The sequence below is a fragment of the Nicotiana sylvestris genome, chromosome 2, assembly GCF_000393655.2.
Source record: "Nicotiana sylvestris chromosome 2, ASM39365v2, whole genome shotgun sequence".
Taxonomy (NCBI): Eukaryota; Viridiplantae; Streptophyta; class Magnoliopsida; order Solanales; family Solanaceae; genus Nicotiana; species Nicotiana sylvestris.
In genome coordinates this window covers 4,293,290-4,310,398 of record NC_091058.1, presented here as the reverse complement: position 1 = coordinate 4,310,398, position 17,109 = coordinate 4,293,290, and the positions used below count along the sequence as shown (strand labels likewise).

At 31.4% G+C, this 17,109-nt stretch overlaps 2 protein-coding genes across 2 annotated transcripts; one reads left to right on the top strand and one right to left on the bottom strand.

The window, feature by feature from the left end:
• Window positions 1–656: 656 nt before the first annotated feature.
• LOC104242207 (alpha-dioxygenase PIOX) lies at window positions 657–11,751 on the top strand. The gene is made up of 10 exons (XM_009797234.2): window positions 657–924; window positions 1,314–1,577; window positions 6,871–7,020; window positions 7,979–8,112; window positions 8,190–8,403; window positions 8,952–9,097; window positions 9,196–9,423; window positions 10,004–10,206; window positions 10,357–10,600; window positions 11,150–11,751. Exons 1-10 carry the CDS (start codon window positions 805–807, stop codon window positions 11,376–11,378), a joined length of 1,932 nt encoding a protein of 643 aa, XP_009795536.1. The 5' UTR covers window positions 657–804; the 3' UTR covers window positions 11,379–11,751.
• Window positions 11,752–12,154: 403 nt separating this feature from the next.
• Window positions 12,155–16,333, bottom strand: LOC104242208 (xyloglucan O-acetyltransferase 3-like). The gene is made up of 4 exons (XM_009797235.2): window positions 15,915–16,333; window positions 15,052–15,347; window positions 12,974–13,364; window positions 12,155–12,777 (listed from the first exon to the last, which is right to left on the bottom strand). Exons 1-4 carry the CDS (start codon window positions 16,159–16,161, stop codon window positions 12,401–12,403), a joined length of 1,311 nt encoding a protein of 436 aa, XP_009795537.1. The 5' UTR covers window positions 16,162–16,333; the 3' UTR covers window positions 12,155–12,400.
• Between the last annotated feature and the right edge of the window lie 776 nt (window positions 16,334–17,109).

Sequence of the window (17,109 nt, the reverse complement as noted above, 5' to 3'; positions counted from 1 at the left end):
CTTGTAAGTGAAAAAAAAAACTAAAAGAACTATCTAAATTGTATATTGCGAATTATTTTTGTAGCAAGACAACGTGAGTTTCGATTACACTACATCGTAAAGAAACAACACGTTTAATGTACTTATTTTTTATGCGTAATTGAAGTTGTCATTTGTACTAGTTGGTAACCTATACGTACCTTTAGTCACTATGGAGTTTAATTAAGAGAAAAAAAAAATATTTAACAGTTTTAAAAATTAGGGTCTTAAAAAATTAAAAGGGTAAGACGATAACATTATATGTCTCTAAAAGTTTCTCATTAAGGGTAAAATAAATTTTAAAATTAAATTATTTTCAAACATAAAAATATGTAATTCTTTCTAATAAGGAAACTGTATACAAAAATTGAATGGAGGGAGTGTATATATCAACAACAATAATAACGGCCCAGTATAATCCCACAAGTGAGGTCTGGGGGTAATATGTACGCAGATCTTACCCCTACCCCGAGGAGCAGAGGGGGAGTGTATATATCGTCACATGAAAATAATTTTCAACCTTTTCTTTTTATTCCGTCTGATATTTTTCTCTTCGCGGTCCTTTTCCCGTGTACGGTATTAATTCCTACCTCTCAAATTTCAAGTGGAACTGATCCGTTTGGCTACAATTGTAGAATTGTCAAAGGCATGCATACAACATGGTCTGTTATATTTTTGCTAGGAACTTGCCTTATTCTTCTGTTACTTATTTCTATAAATAGAAAGGATGCTGCCTCCTTATTTACTCCAAAGTGATATTTCTCGTATTATAAACTAGAAAAAACAATGTCTTTGGTTATGGCATCCCTTAAGAATCTTTTGCTCTCCCCTCTTCGTGGTTTCATCCACAAAGATTTCCATGATATCTTTGAGAGAATGACTCTCTTGGACAAGCTTTTTTTTCTGGTAAATTTTCACTTAGTTAATTATTCTGCCCTAATTCTTGATTGCCGTAATGTTTTACTTCATCAGAAAAATCTAGATTTTACCTTTTGAACTAATGGGAAGAATGCCTCCTACGATAAATTTGCGCTGCTTTTGGTCCTTTTTGCTAGAATTATTATTTTTTTAAAAAGTACAAAGATCAAAGTTGAAAAAAGAAGGACTATCCTCTAATTTTTGTTATACTTTACACGTTAAAGTACAAACTTAATACTAAAATAATCTCTTACCTCTAGTTTGGAATTGTATTTTAGTTTGTTCTTCTTGCATGCCACACCTCTTCCTCTGCTTCATTATTTTTTTTTTAAATATTTTGGGTAATGTACGTTTTAACTATTGTGACATGCATGCAGATTGTTCATTTCGTGGATAAGCTGAATCTTTGGCACCGGCTACCAGTGTTCTTGGGGCTGCTTTATCTTGGAGCGCGGCGGCATCTGCATCAGGAATACAATTTGATCAACGTCGGCAAAACACCGGTCGGCGTCAGATCAAATCCGGCCGATCACCCTTATCGAACTGCTGACGGTAAATACAACGACCCCTTTAATGAAGGTGCAGGCAGTGAACTTTCATTTTTTGGGAGGAATATGCTACCTGTTCATCAGCATAACCAGGTATATTAGTTAGGCTCTTGCCCTTTTTATTTTTGAGGTTATTATAGATATGGTTTCCCACTTTAATTTCCCTCATGTCTTAAAATTTAGCAATTATCCAATAATAATAATCTTAGAAATGCAATGTGTATTTGACTTCTAAATTATCCACCTCCTATTCGATCTATAAAATTCATTTATATCATTTTTTTGAGTTTTTCCTTTTCACACTATTGGTTAACTTGACTTGTTCTTTAATTTCTTTTCCGACACCATTTTTTTTTAATGTTAAGAGTTTTACCTATAATTTGGTTTGCCCTCTCTTTTATTTTAATTTCGTTGGCAGATTTTGAGTTATGATTGTCATTTATAGAGTTATGATTGTCATTTATACAATTATTTTATTAGAAAGCAACTTTAATTTTTTCCGTTCTTAGTTTTGTTATTTTGTTAATCGAATCTTCTTTTCTTTGTTCAAACTTACTAATAGATCTGTATGATTATTATATGTATTAACTTTCTAAATATAAATACATCATATATGTATATATTCCAACAAGTTAGATGAAAAAAAGAAATGAAAGAATACATCATGATACTGGAAAAAATAAATATACAAATTAAGAAGATGAAGTTTACTGTAACGGTCAAAGTAAACACTTGCATTTTTTAAATCACTATTTTAGCTAGCGACTAAATTTTGAGATGGCAAGAGAAAATATCTATAGTTAAAAATTTTAAAACTGGATTCTAAATTTAAAAAAAGAAGAAGTTAATATTCGTGAAGAGAAATCAATATATAGTACGCATGTATAGGAAAAAAACTAACTTTTACCTACCTAAACAGTACTAATTATAATTTTCTGTACCCGACAAAAAAAAATGAATGTACAGTGGGCAACGTACAACGTTTGTCTCTTGAATTTATAATTGCGTACACTGTCTTGCATCATGCATGGTCCTAAACCATTCTTAGGGGACCAGTAGTTGCTCAATAGAAACAACAGTGCTCATAATATCTCGTAATCTTAGGCTATACTACTAATTAGAGCAACACAAGCTAAGTTGGTAGGTTTAAGCCCCCACCCACCCATTGCTGAATTAAGCTAATCAAATAAGCAGATTACTTGTATAGCTACTGACTTTATTATTAGTTAAACCATGCTTATATGCAATTAATTGCCTCTATGGTGTAGTGGCGGATTCAGAATTTTAAAGTGATGGGTACTCGCCGATAAAAAATCCGAAAGAAGAGAAAAAAGGAATTTAGTTGTGGGCGCTAACTCTATATTTATCTAACTATTTTTATAATTGTCTATGTAAATTTATTAAATCTGGTTAAACATAATGAATGCTCAAGCACCCATAAATGTCCATGTACATCCGCCACTGCTACAGTGAGGGGGAATGTATAGGTTTAGTAATCTTTTATAGGTGACATAATTAACATATAATGTATGAGTTTAAGTTATATACGTTACGCCGCCACTGCTACAGTGAAGGGGAATGTATAGGTTTAGTAATCTTTTATAGGTGACATAATTAACATATAATGTATGAGTTTAAGTTATATACATTACGGTGGATGAACTTTGCATTATCAATCTAATATCGATAACATGTTATTGCAGTTTTTTATTACACGCTATTTTCCAGGTTATAGTATCATGCTTGATTATATAAATAATTTAAACAATAGTAGTGTTTATAACTTAAAGGCTATATAGCAGTAAATATTGATAGCATTAATTATAGCAACGGTATGGAGACGAAGTTACTCTTTCAATTCCTTGCTAATGATCATTTCTAGTTCACTAGCTGTTATGGTGGTATGGGACTCTAGATATTGGTAATTCTACTTCCTTTGCCGTGCACTCACAAGCTAAGATGAAGCAAAAAAAAAAAAAAAAAAAAAAAAAAAAAGGAAGGGAAGGGGGGGGGGGGCGAAGAACCTACCAGAGCACTAGGATGCTAGTAACTAGTACTTCCTCCAACTTATATTATCAATCCTTATTATTAAAAATACTTGTCTCAAATTATTTGTCATTTTAGAAGTTCAAGACAAAATTGATTATCTTTTTCTTTTTTTACCCTTAGTAATAATTATTCTTAAAGACTTATACATACACCTAACTTTATTCAAATATTAATGAAGAAAGATTAAATATTACGACATGAATTAAGAGTAAAGTAATCAAAATCCCATCCTAATTAATTTTTCTTAAACAACGTGTACAAGAGAATCATGATCGATGATATGAGACGGAAGGAGTACAGAGTACAGGTTTACGTTAAACTAGCAGACGACAAGCTAGGTTGAATAAGACAGCTCTTTTTGGGTTTGCTCCCCTTTTCTAGCTCATAAATTATCTTATAAATAACTTAATAATGATAACGTTGAGAATTTACGAAGAATTGATGAAGAATATTACTAGGGTTTCATATGAACTAAAGAGAAAAGCTTCAGGAGAGAAAACCCATCTTCTTCTTTTTTTTCTCGAATGAATCTTCTAGTCCAATGGACCAATACAATATTCAGTCGACTATCTATACATGGGCAAAACTGGAAAAGAAAAAGAAACACTTAACTACTTGGGCTATTAACCAGTATACTATAGAATGAAAGAATAGCTTTTTATGTACCTATACATTATTTGAAACCTTATTACGAAAAATATTCATGTTTTGATATTTATCCGACTTAAACACGTTTTAGTTACAAAATATATACAATCCACATATATATACAACTAATTATATATTATACAACTTATCTACAATTTTCATATATTATTTCTACCCAGTTATATACAACTACAATAACATACAACTTAACTACAATTTTTATACAATATTGTTCAACTTTCATACAATATTTAAATTAAAAAAATATATATAAACAATATAATACAATTTTACTACAATTTCGTAAGTATAATGTATGCCATGTCTTTTTCTTCTTCGAGTTCCAATCTGAAATTCAGCCAAAATCAAGTCTAATCTTCACCAAAGCACCCTCAAAATTGAGATATAAACTCCAAACCATATTCTCAATTGTTTGCAACAACACCCAATCCAACACAAATAATATTTTTTAAAAACCCAATTCGAATTCAAAGCTTCAAAACTTTTTAATGATTATCAATGGTGGAATTGCTGCTCTCTTTTCCTTTGCTTTACATTACTGGAATTAGGGATTGAGAGATAGAGAGAGACGTAGAGAGAATTTCTAATTGTTTGCAATAACACCCAATTGAAACAAATAATATTTTTTGAAAATCCAAATTCGAATTCAAAGCTTCACAGCTTTTTAATGGCTGTCAATGATGGAATTGCTGCTCTCTTTTTCTTTTGTTCTACATTATTGAAATTAGGGATTGAGAGATAAAGAGAGACGTAGAGAGAGAGAGCGCATGAGGGAGAGAGAATAAGGATGATAAATAATTGATTCCTAATATAAAGTGATACTTATTTAATTCCTAAAATGTATATAATTGATCAATTTATATATAGGAGGTAATTAAATTGAAACTTGAGTAAGGAAAGTAATAAAGTTTTCAATAGTGTATAAGTATGTAAAAATCCCATGCAAGAATAGTGGACCTGGCCTAGTTACGAATAAATATATAGCTTGGCCGAACTTTTGGTGACCCCAACTCCAATAGCTCCAATATACATAATTATATAAACATTTTACATTGTTAATGCATATAAAAGCATAATGATGTCTATGTTGTAGTGTTTATTCAATAAACTAAACGCTCACCAAATTCGTACAGTTAGTAATTAATTCAGAGTTTGGCATTTATTTTTGTTAAGGCAAAATCAACAAACCTAATTTGTAGAGGTATACATATAATTAAGAGAATTAATTTAGTATATAATGGGCTCTAAGCTGTTTTTCCTTTTTTCCTCTCAAAAAATAATGAAGAGATTTTTACATGCTTGGTCCCTTTTTAAAAATTATTATCATAAATGATAGTAGACTTTGTTTATTCCAAAAATAGCACTTTTTTTTTTTTTTACTTTTTAAGCACTTTCATTTTGATAACTCCATTAACTAAAGGATCCCTCTACATTAATACACTTTTTACTACATTTCCTTTTCTCTCACTCTTCTATAACTTCTTTTTTCTCTTCCATAAATAACACTTACCCAAATATATCAAAGATTCTGAAAGAAGAATATCTCAAAAATAATTCTCTCTACACAATGAGAATTTTAGTATTTCTTTCTTTTTTGAGTTTTAAACTTTTTTCTGTACAATTTTATTTTAAATTTTTTTCTGTACAATTTTATTTTAACTAAAAATATACATTTAACATATTTCAAGTATATTATATTTGTGATAATTTACAATGTAAATATTCTATCAATATATATATAAATAAAACTTATATATACATCATACTATATTATTATATTGATATTATTCAAAGTATATTGCTAGCATATATCTTACATAAAATTTAATCTAAAATATTAGTATGCCACTAATATGTATATAGAAGAAAAAAAATATGTCACATATACTATTTATATACGGATAATTTGTACAAATATGTATGTTATATTAGTGCAAAATATAAATGGCATATTTATAATATCTCTTTAAATATAAATAAGTGTATAAATAACATATGCATATATACATAATTTTTCCTAAAAAAATACATGATTTATAGTATACCATAAACATACATTATATTTTTTTTCACGAAATATATGTATTTTATTCCATTGGAATAATACAAATATATAATTTTGCTAGGATTAAGTTGAATAAAAAGGTCCATGTGTAAAAAGGGAAAAAATTATTATGGAATGGGTCGATGATATATAATTAAATATAAAGACATATATAAACAACATATGCATATATATATATATATATATATGAATTTGCCTAAAAAATATATGATTTATAATGTAGATATACCACAAACATACATTATAATTTTTTCGTAAATATATGTATTTTATTTTGTTAGAATATAAAGATGTATAATTTGCTATATTACATTATATAGAAAGGTTCATATATGGAAAGGAAAAATCTGTTATGGAATGGATTGGTTTCTAAAAAAAATATAAAACATGGTATAGAATGGAGAGAAAAAAATAGGGAAATATATTAAATACTAGGACTGCTTTTTTAAACAGCTTGATTCTTGCTGATTTGAATTGAATTAAATCTGTTATATGTATAAATATTTTACTGCCATATTTGTTAATCATTAATTAATGCTAATCTTTTGTATTATATTTTTAATAGTGTGCTATTAATGAAAGTAGCTCAAAAATGAAATGCAGTTAAAGAAGCCAGACCCAATGGTGGTAGCAACGAAGCTGCTAGCGAGGAGAAATTTTGTGGACACAGGAAAACAATTTAACATGATTGCTGCTTCTTGGATTCAGTTTATGATTCATGATTGGATTGATCATTTGGAAGATACTAAGCAGGTCAGAGTTCAGACAAAGACTTTAATTAATAACGATATACTTCCTATTTTAAATTTGGAAAATTATTTTTACTAATTTAAGTTATATATACTGACATTATAATTAAGCTTTTACATAATTAACGTATTTTTAGTCAATTATAGCATGTTACGTACCCTTTATTCTAGGTACTAATTAATTAATCAATGAAGCATTAAATAAAGTTACATACAATTACCTTTTGAGTAATTTGATTATGTAATATCCTTTACAACGTCAGTGTATAGAACTTAAACTCTTTCTACTTTTATCTTTCTAAAACAACAAAAACTAAAATTCCATATAAATAGTTTAAGTTAGGTCCCTTTTTGTATTTCTATATTTTTATTGCAAAAAAGTTGGACTCTATTTAGCTTATTCAAAAATGTACTACAGTCAAACCTCTCTATAACAGCTTCGTTTGTTCCGAAATTTTTCGGTTGCTATAGTGAAGTGTTGTTATAGAGGACATATATTATAACATAATATAATATCCAGTTCCGAGAAAAACTCGTCTTTTACAGTGAATGACTATTATATAAGAATGTTGTTATAGAGAAGTCTTATATTATAAGAATGCTATTATAATTTAGTCGATTTCGAATTCCTAAATATTATGGAAATAATTAATGATTGTTCCTAAATATAAGAAAACAATCAAAATGACTATTTTGTCCATTATAAAATTTATTTTTAAAAGATAAAAAAAGCAAACGATATTTTGTTAAAGGTCTTCGTGCTTTTAAATAAATAGATTATAACATATTACTTACCCTTTATTCTAGATACTAATCAATTAAGCATTAAATAGAGTTACATACAAGTATCTTTTGAGTACTACCATCGTATGACGTAAGAGCAAATGATGTAAACCTAATATATTATTCGAAGGGAATAATTCAGTGATGTACTTTTTTGGTACTGTAAATTTTGTGCACAGATTGAGCTTAAGGCACCTAAAGAAGTTGCAAGTCAATGCCCACTAAAGTCTTTTAAGTTTTTCAAGACCAAGGAAATTCCTACTGGCTTTTATGAAATCAAGACTGGTCACTTGAACACGCGTACCCCCTGGTGGTAAGATTACATACTAAAATGTTACATTTTTACATAAAATATTATGCTTATCAAGTAACATGTAGTTGTACATGAAGGGATGGAAGTTCTATTTATGGAAGCAATGCAGAAGTTTTAAAGAAAGTGAGAACATTTAAAGATGGAAAGCTGAAACTATCAGCAGATGGGCTACTCGAAATAGACAAAAATGGGAAAATTATATCTGGTGATGTTCGTAACACTTGGGCTGGACTTTCGGCACTACAGGCTCTCTTTGTTCAAGAGCACAATTCTGTTTGTGATGCCTTGAAGGTACTAATCATATTAGATTTTAACTTTTAATTATACACTAAAAATATGATATAATTACAGGTAACAATCCAACAATAGTAAAATTACAACAACAACCCAATAGAATCCCACCAGTGGGGTCTGAGGAAGGTAGAGTGTACACAGACCTTACCCCTACCCCGGAGGGGTAGAAAGGCTGTTTCCGGGAGACCCTCGGCTCAGAGATAATAGATCCGTAACAACAACAGAAACCAGAAAAATAATATCGGCAACGTGAGAGATAACAGCTAAATGGGAAAGCAATAACACAAATACTATGCAAAAGTGTGAAACGCAACATAAATCGCTAGCAGTCCTAGACAAAACACTATCAGACTAGCCGGTACAAAGAGGAAAAACACTCGACTACCCCTTAACCTACAACCATAATGCTCGACCTTCACACCTTCCTACAACCCTAATCCGTAATAATAGTGAAATCAAGAACCTAAAATTTAAAAAGATTACCTCCTAGTACTGCTTAAAATCGTCGATATTATTATTAACTTGATTTGTTATATATGTTGCAGAAAGAATATCCAGAATTGGAGGAGGAAGACTTGTATCGTCATGCAAGGCTGGTCACTTCTGCTGTTATTGCAAAAGTTCACACAATTGATTGGACTGTTGAGCTTCTCAAAACGGATACCATGCTTGCAGCAATGCGTACCAATTGGTTAATGCTCCCTCCCTTATATATACTAGTACTAGTTTTTGTCGTACTTTTATATTTATTAGTTCGTTGTCTGACTAATAATCTTAATTACATTACAGGTATGGATTACTAGGGAAGAAGTTTAAGGACACATTTGGGCACATTGGAGGTTCAATTTTGGGTGGGTTTGTAGGAATGAAAAAACCTGAAAATCATGGAGTACCCTACTCCTTGACTGAGGAATTTACGAGTGTTTACCGAATGCATCAACTTTTACCTGATAAGCTGCAGCTGAGGAACGTAGATGCCACACCTGGACCAAACAAATCTCTCCCTTTGACTAATGAGTAAGGCATCATTAATATATATATATATATATATATATATATATATATATATATGTGTGTGTGTGTGTGTGTGGTAAAATACTATTTCGCCAAAAATAACATTCGCTATTTGCAAGTATAAATTTGATTATAAGTATAACGCGGCAGCCTGGTGCACTAAACTCCTGTGTGTGCGGGGTTCGGGAAAAGGTGGAACCACAAGAGTCTATCTTACGCAGTCTTATGTATTTCTGCAAGAGGCTATTTCCATGGCTGGAACCCGAGATCTCTTGGTCACATAACAACAACATTTCCAGTTACGCCAAGGCTTCCTTCATAAGTATAAATATAATGACCAATAGTAATTGAAATATTGAAATTTTTTTGTTTTTCAAATGAAATTAATAGGAGTTTATGATTTTTATTCCAAAGGACTTTATCCTTATTCTTTAAACTAAAATTCATGTATAAATAAAACTTAGCTTTTAAATGACTTTTTAACTTCAATTTCTAGTACATATTTTTCCGACTTCACTCAAATATTTTTCGAACCCCTACAGAATGACTTGTGTTTACAAATGTAATTTCCTTGAAATTGTAGAATTCCCATGGAAGATTTAATTGGGGGAAAAGGAGAGGAGAATTTATCAAGAATCGGTTTTACTAAGCAAATGGTATCAATGGGTCACCAAGCTTGTGGAGCTCTTGAGCTTTGGAACTATCCAGTGTGGATGAGGGATCTTGTTGCTCAAAATGTGGATGGGACTGATAGGCCAGATCATGTTGATCTTGCAGCCCTTGAAAGTAAGTTCATTTAATATTAGCATAAAAAGAATTTTAATTTCAATAATTGATCTTGCAGCCCAAGGTTATTAGACTTAACTTACCATAAACAATAAAATCACAAAATTACATTTTCGCACATTTAATTGATTATATTTGGATATATGGCAGTTTATAGGGACAGAGAAAGGAGCGTTGCTAGGTACAATGAATTTCGCAGAGGAATGCTGCAAATTCCCATCTCCAAATGGGAAGATTTGACGGACGATGAAGAAGTGATTAATACACTTCGTGAAGTATATGGTGATGATGTAGAAGAATTGGATCTGATGGTTGGAATGGCTGCCGAGAAAAAGATTAAGGGTTTTGCCATTTCGGAGACTGCCTTTTTCATATTCCTCATCATGGCATCAAGGTTGGTAAATAAAAAACAAATAAGTTTTATTTAAATTCTATATAATGATATTAGTATGATAACAATTTTTACTACCCGTGTATTTTAATTTAGTGTAGCACGTAACAGATCCTAATTTTTAAGCATTATCTAGTACAATCTTTTACGTGATCTATTAATGTTTCTATTAGAAGATGAGCCTTCGCGTGTAAAGTTGTTGCCATATAATCTGGAGGTCATGATCGAGTTCGAGCCGTGAAAACAGTTTCGTGCAAAAAATGCAGGCAAGGCTGCGTACAAGAGACCTTTGTGGTCCGGCCCTTTCCCGGACCCCGCGAATAGCCGGAGCTTAGTGCATCGGACTGCCCTATTTATCTACTAGGAATACAATCTTTTACGTGATCTATTAGTGTATAAAAGTAAAACCCATTTTTATGATAAGTAATAGAATAGTAAAAATTGTAAATTGACCTGCCATCAATGTATTGATAATATCTTTTTTGTTTAATGTGAGTAGAACTCAAATCTTTTGAAGAATTACTAATAGAAAGTTAATTTGCAAATATGCAGGAGGTTAGAGGCAGACAGATTTTTCACCAGCAATTACAAGGAGGAGACATATACAAAGAAAGGACTGGAATGGGTAAATACAACAGAAAGCTTGAAAGATGTGTTAGATCGACATTACCCTGAAATAACTGAGAAATGGATGAACTCCAGCAGCGCATTCTCTGTTTGGGACTCTACTCCTGAACCTCACAATCCTATTCCACTCTACTTTCGCGTTCCTCCACAGTAAATCCATCATTCGATTTATTAAAGGCAACCGCATATTGGAATTCTACAGCACTATATTCCTGCATGTTTTATTAAATTTAAATATGAAAATAATGTGCTTGATTTAATTTTACCTGTAAGTTTGTAATAAGATTTCTTGTTGGAATCTTCAATCTTTACACAAATAGATTATACATTAATTATACATAATTGTACACATATAATACATAAATTATGCATATATTATACATTTTACTAGTTATTTTTACTTTAAACGATTGGGTGGTCAGCCATTTGAGTTAATTCTTGTTTTATTTTGTGAGCCATCTAGTAAAACTGTTTCAATTTGTAATAAGACTGTCTTGGTTCGAACTTCGAAGTTAATGTTGATCATCTATTGTTTCTTAAAAGAAGATTGCAATTCTTTTTACGTTGTATTGAATTTTAATAGTTTATGTAATGAACGATAATTTTACTAATATTGTTCTTCTTATTTGATGTCTTAAATAAAATGTATCAAACTGAATCGAGATAAAAAATAAACCGAGATGATTATATTCAACAAATTAATCGACGTAATAGGGGTATTATCACTTTTAGCCCGCGCCAAAACTATTTATATTTGATAGTCAAAAAAGTGTATAAATTTATATTATTGTATATAATATACAGAATGTATGTATACACAAAAAATAAATATATTTTATATATTTTCTCGACTATTATTTTTATATCGGCTATATAATATCATTTTTTCATCGTAATATCAGTATGATGTAAATTATCTACAAAAACAAATCGAACCAAATAATTACGCGTCTATATACGTCCATTTGACAACATTTACACTTGTAACTCACTTAGCCCCATTGGCCCGGTAAATTAGTCATTATTCATATCTATCATAAGCCTAGTTTATTAACAGCAAAACAAATGATGTAAGAAGGATCTAACATAACCTTTCCTATCCCAACCTAAAGAACAACAATATTATAAAATGATAAAATAAAACTTTCTCCTTATCCAGCTCAATGAGGAATCTAATTAAGTTGAAAATTTCCTCCTTATAATCTCTAATAAAAATTCATTCCATGTATCAATGGGTCCTGGCAAACACCAATGGATGCAGTCACTAAACCCTTTCATCCATTTATTGCCCCAATAGGCTCCTGGATGTCCATCTGCTCTCATTAACATGGCTCTAGTCACATCCATAATCTCGAAATTGTTCCCAATTTTCTTTCCATCTTTTCTTGCTCTTTCAACTTCTTCAGTTTGAATATTCCTAAACTCCCAATCTTGATCACCAATTTTAACTTCTTCTCTTGCAAATGGTCTTGTTCTATTGCAAAAACCTCCTTCATTCCATGCTCCATTCTCGAATTGACCCGCCGAAAATGTCCTCAAAAGTACAACAATACCTAATCAAAGGCGGATGCAGGATTTTAGCCATGGTTCGCACGAACTTGAGATTTTCGGTTGATATTGTCATTGTAGCAATTTATGTGTAAAATCACCAAAATTTTAATTTCATTATTTTATAAGTGCAGTAAATTTAGCATTAAGAATTTTAATATTTGAACCAATCGAGTTTAAAATCTGAATTCGCTTGTATACCTGAGCATTCCTCACACTCATTTATGTACTTGAAAGCAGCTTGAAATGCTCTTCTAATAGCATATCCTGGGCCAAGATGTTGAACTCCTGCTTCCCCACAATAAATACATCCAATAAGGTTGTCATTTTCATAAAGGTAATTGGGCCGAAGAAACCAATGCCCATCTGAGAAAATAGCATAATCTATGTCTGGTAAATGTTGGGTCCAATTTCCATTTAATTTGTCCAAATGCAAGTCAAAGCCGCCGGTGAATGAACCATTGATTACTCTCTCAGTGGCAAAGACGAGGAATTCTGTGCGGAGGACCATAAGAGTGAAGTTGTAACGAGGAAATATCCATGTTCTGAATTTGTCTTCTGCATCTTTGTAAATGTCCATTGGAGTTTCTTCCTGCAATGAATATTTTTCACACTATTAGTGATAAAGTGCAGCTTGGTGCACTAAGCTCTCGCTATGCGTGGGGTCTGTGGAAGAGCCAGACTACAAGGGTTTATATTGTACGCAGTCTTATCCTGTATTTCTGCAAAAGAGAGTATTTTCAAGGCTTGAACTCTTACCTTCTGGTCAAACGACAACAACTTTACCAGTTACGCCAAGGTTCTCTTTCTACTCTATTAATAGTAAACTGAGTTAAACGTGCGTTATAATTATGACGACTTAATTCTCCTAGAAAATGCATAATCAAGTTGCACATTAATAACTTAAGAAAAGCATAATCTGATAATTATTTCTAATTCAAAGTCTTCCTTTGTTGCGTGTAAAATGGTGTATAAATTATTAATCACCGTCTAGGCGCCTACCCAATAATTGTAATACTATAAGCTGTAAAAGACCAAAGAACTTATTGAATGGTAAAGTCATGCGTAAAGTCTAACTATGACCACTAAAGTCTGTAAGAACGATTAATAAATAGTGATGAAATTGAGAATGCATGTATCAGATCTATGAAATTGGCAAGACATGAGAGCAGTTGGAGAATGAGACAAAAAAAGTCCGAAATATAGTTCAACTACTTCTCCTAATTTCGCTAGCCAGTGGCCACAAATATTAAGATAAAGGTTAATAAGATTGATAAGTATTTGTCGAAAGAAAATAGTAGGATAACGTTGACAGTTATAAAAAGAGTTTATATATATGTACTGCTAATGTAAAAATACTTACACAAGCATGTGAGGTAAAAAGATATTTAGTTAATTTTATTGAATAATATTGATTGATAATCTAGGATTATTAAATAGGAGTAACTTTTTTAATAGATTTATATAAAGAGGGCCTTTTTTTTGTAATTTTCGTATAGTATAAATTGTTTTAGGTGTTCAAAAAATTGAGTTTAATGTTTCGAGAACAAAAAAGAAAAAAAATACTCCAAGTTTTATCGACATAAACAAAAATGTACATTCGCGTCCGAATTAACGGAACTTAGGGGGACAATGTTTGTCTTTGTGCTAGGAGTGTTGGAGTCAAACTGACAACAAAAACCTACTACTACTTTTTATAAGTTAGCTTATTTCAAGACCTTAAAAATGCCAGATAATCAAAAAAGGATGCGCAAAGAATTCGAATCTCTATGCAACTTAAACCTTCTTTTAAAGTCCCTTCAATAATTATTGATGCACCTAATGACGCAGCTCGAGGCGTGATACGCGATTTACGAATTTTTCCAAATAAATTCTACTGGGACGAAGGGAGTATATAATTAGGCCATTTATAAAGTTTATATAGACAAGTCTTTATGCTAATATGTAAACTATACTAATCATGTAAAAAATATTTACATTGTCTATGTTTTATACGATATTAAATGAAGTTAATTTATCATAATAAAATAATTATTATTTCTATAATATGTTTATAATGTTTATCATCAAGATTATTTTTATTGTTTTATGGATTTAACTTATATGCACCGAAATCTGTTTGAACGTTTTGCCTTATTTACCTAGTTATTAACTAATAGATGATAATTAATATATACTCCTAGTAATTATCTTTGTAATAACTCGACTATTGAAATATTTTTTACACTATAAATGCGAAAAACATAAACTCTGACGAAATTTAAGTTGTCAATACTAACCGAAGATAAAAGGCAGAGAAGGGACTCCATATGGTTCCGGGCGAGGGAATCGCCTATGAATGCCATCGTCTTTCCTTTAACAAATGCTAAAAATGTTTTTGGATTGAAAATAGGGATCGTACACTTGTCTGGTTTCCATTTCCAATGCATGAATTCTTCATCTTGCCTTCCGTTCAATAAACAATTTTTCGAATGAGGGATTGTTGGACAGCTGAAGTTTGTATAATACAAAGAACTCTTCTGTTGATTTCGAACCCAGCTGCCATTGAACAAGTCACAATCTGATGTATTATTATCTGCAAAAATATTAAGCAAAGGTTAATTGACAATGGTGCATGTCGTCCTGAGATTAATATTCCTCCCATTTCATTATATATGGTAGCTAGCGCGTGTTTTGACACATATCAAAAAGTATCATTACAACTTATGATCTTTAACATGCAATTACAACGTGTGATCGAGCATATCATTAAGGGTACATAAAAAGTTTAAAGTCAAAGGAGAGAGTTTTCAAATACCAAAAAAGTAATTATATTGTACGCCGAACTTAACCCTACACGGAGGGTAGAGAGACTGTTTCCGGGAAAAGTAAAAAGAAAGAGTGTTTACCGGGGCGAAGCTACGTACTAAATTTAGTTGCTTCAGCACCCATTAAACTTTACACAACATAGGTATAGTTATATACGAAATTTGAGACATCTCATATAAAAGGAAAAGAAAGCACCTACCAACCAAAAAATTAAGTAGTTACTACACATCAATAAAAATTAAGCACTCACAAACATAAAATCCTGGATCCGCTACTGAGTGTTTATATTAAATGAATAAAAGGATTCGTAATAAAAATGGAATTATGAACTTGCCAATTAGTAGTTGAGGTTGAATCATGTATAAGGAATTACGAGGACGAGCTGCGTCATCTTCTTTGCTGTTTGTTGTGAAATTGACAATGGGGCTGATGGAAAAATGAAGCATGTAGAAGGTGAAAATCATGGTTAAAAAGAGTAAATAGAACAACAAGAAACCTGGGTTTCCCAAGTTTAAAAACTTCTCTCCCTTGAAAAGATAGTTGTGAACATTCTTTCGTGTCTGTACAGAACACAATTCCATGTCTGTTTTAAGAGTAGCCCACACTAGCTATCAGTAACAGAGACAAAAAGAGAAGAAGTAGATACAAAGCATGAAGACCCAGAGGACGCAAGCTACATATTGGATCACTAAATAGATTAATTAATTAGGATGAACATGGAAACAGACGGAAAATAAGAGAAAAAGCACTGGCCAAAAAAGCATCAAAAAAAGTTTGGGACTCTATATACTACTCCTATTTGACATGGTTTAAAATATATTTTTCCTGTACTTTTTTATGAATGGGCCAGGGGCAGGTTCACTTTTCTTCAGTACAGTACTGATTAGGTAATCCCCAACTGCATCTCACTGCACTACTGCGCTAAAGCACATGATCAGTTGACCCAACATTTTTTTTCCTTCTTTTGATTCTCTTTTGTTTTGTTTGAGCTATTGCTCATTTGATTTGATGACTCGAATTAGGGGTGGGCATCGGTCGGTTCGGTTCGGTTTTGAACATTATCGATTTTGCCTATCGGTTATCGGTTTACAAATATCATAACCCGATAACCAAACCGATAAGATATTGGTTATCGGTTATCGGTTAATCGGTTATATATCGTTAACGGTTCGGTTATCGGTTTACCCGATAACATAAAACAAATAAAAAAAATTGCAATATATAATACAAAGAAATCAAACTGCCAGAACGTGTAAACTGCCAACTTTTGTTGTTTCTTAACAAAAGCACACTCCCACTTCTGTGCAGTATCTACTAATGTCTGGCAGAGACCTGGTGGTGAGTCTTCCGTCTTGACTCTTAGGGGCTGCGACAGAAACAAAAATAAGAATTGAGAGACAAACGACTGAAGATTGAAGAGTGAAAAGAGAATTAGGAAAATAAATAACCCTAGTATATACTTAAGGGTAAATTAGTAAATTACATCATTCTTATTGGGTTATCGGTTTTTACCCAATAACAAAAATGCA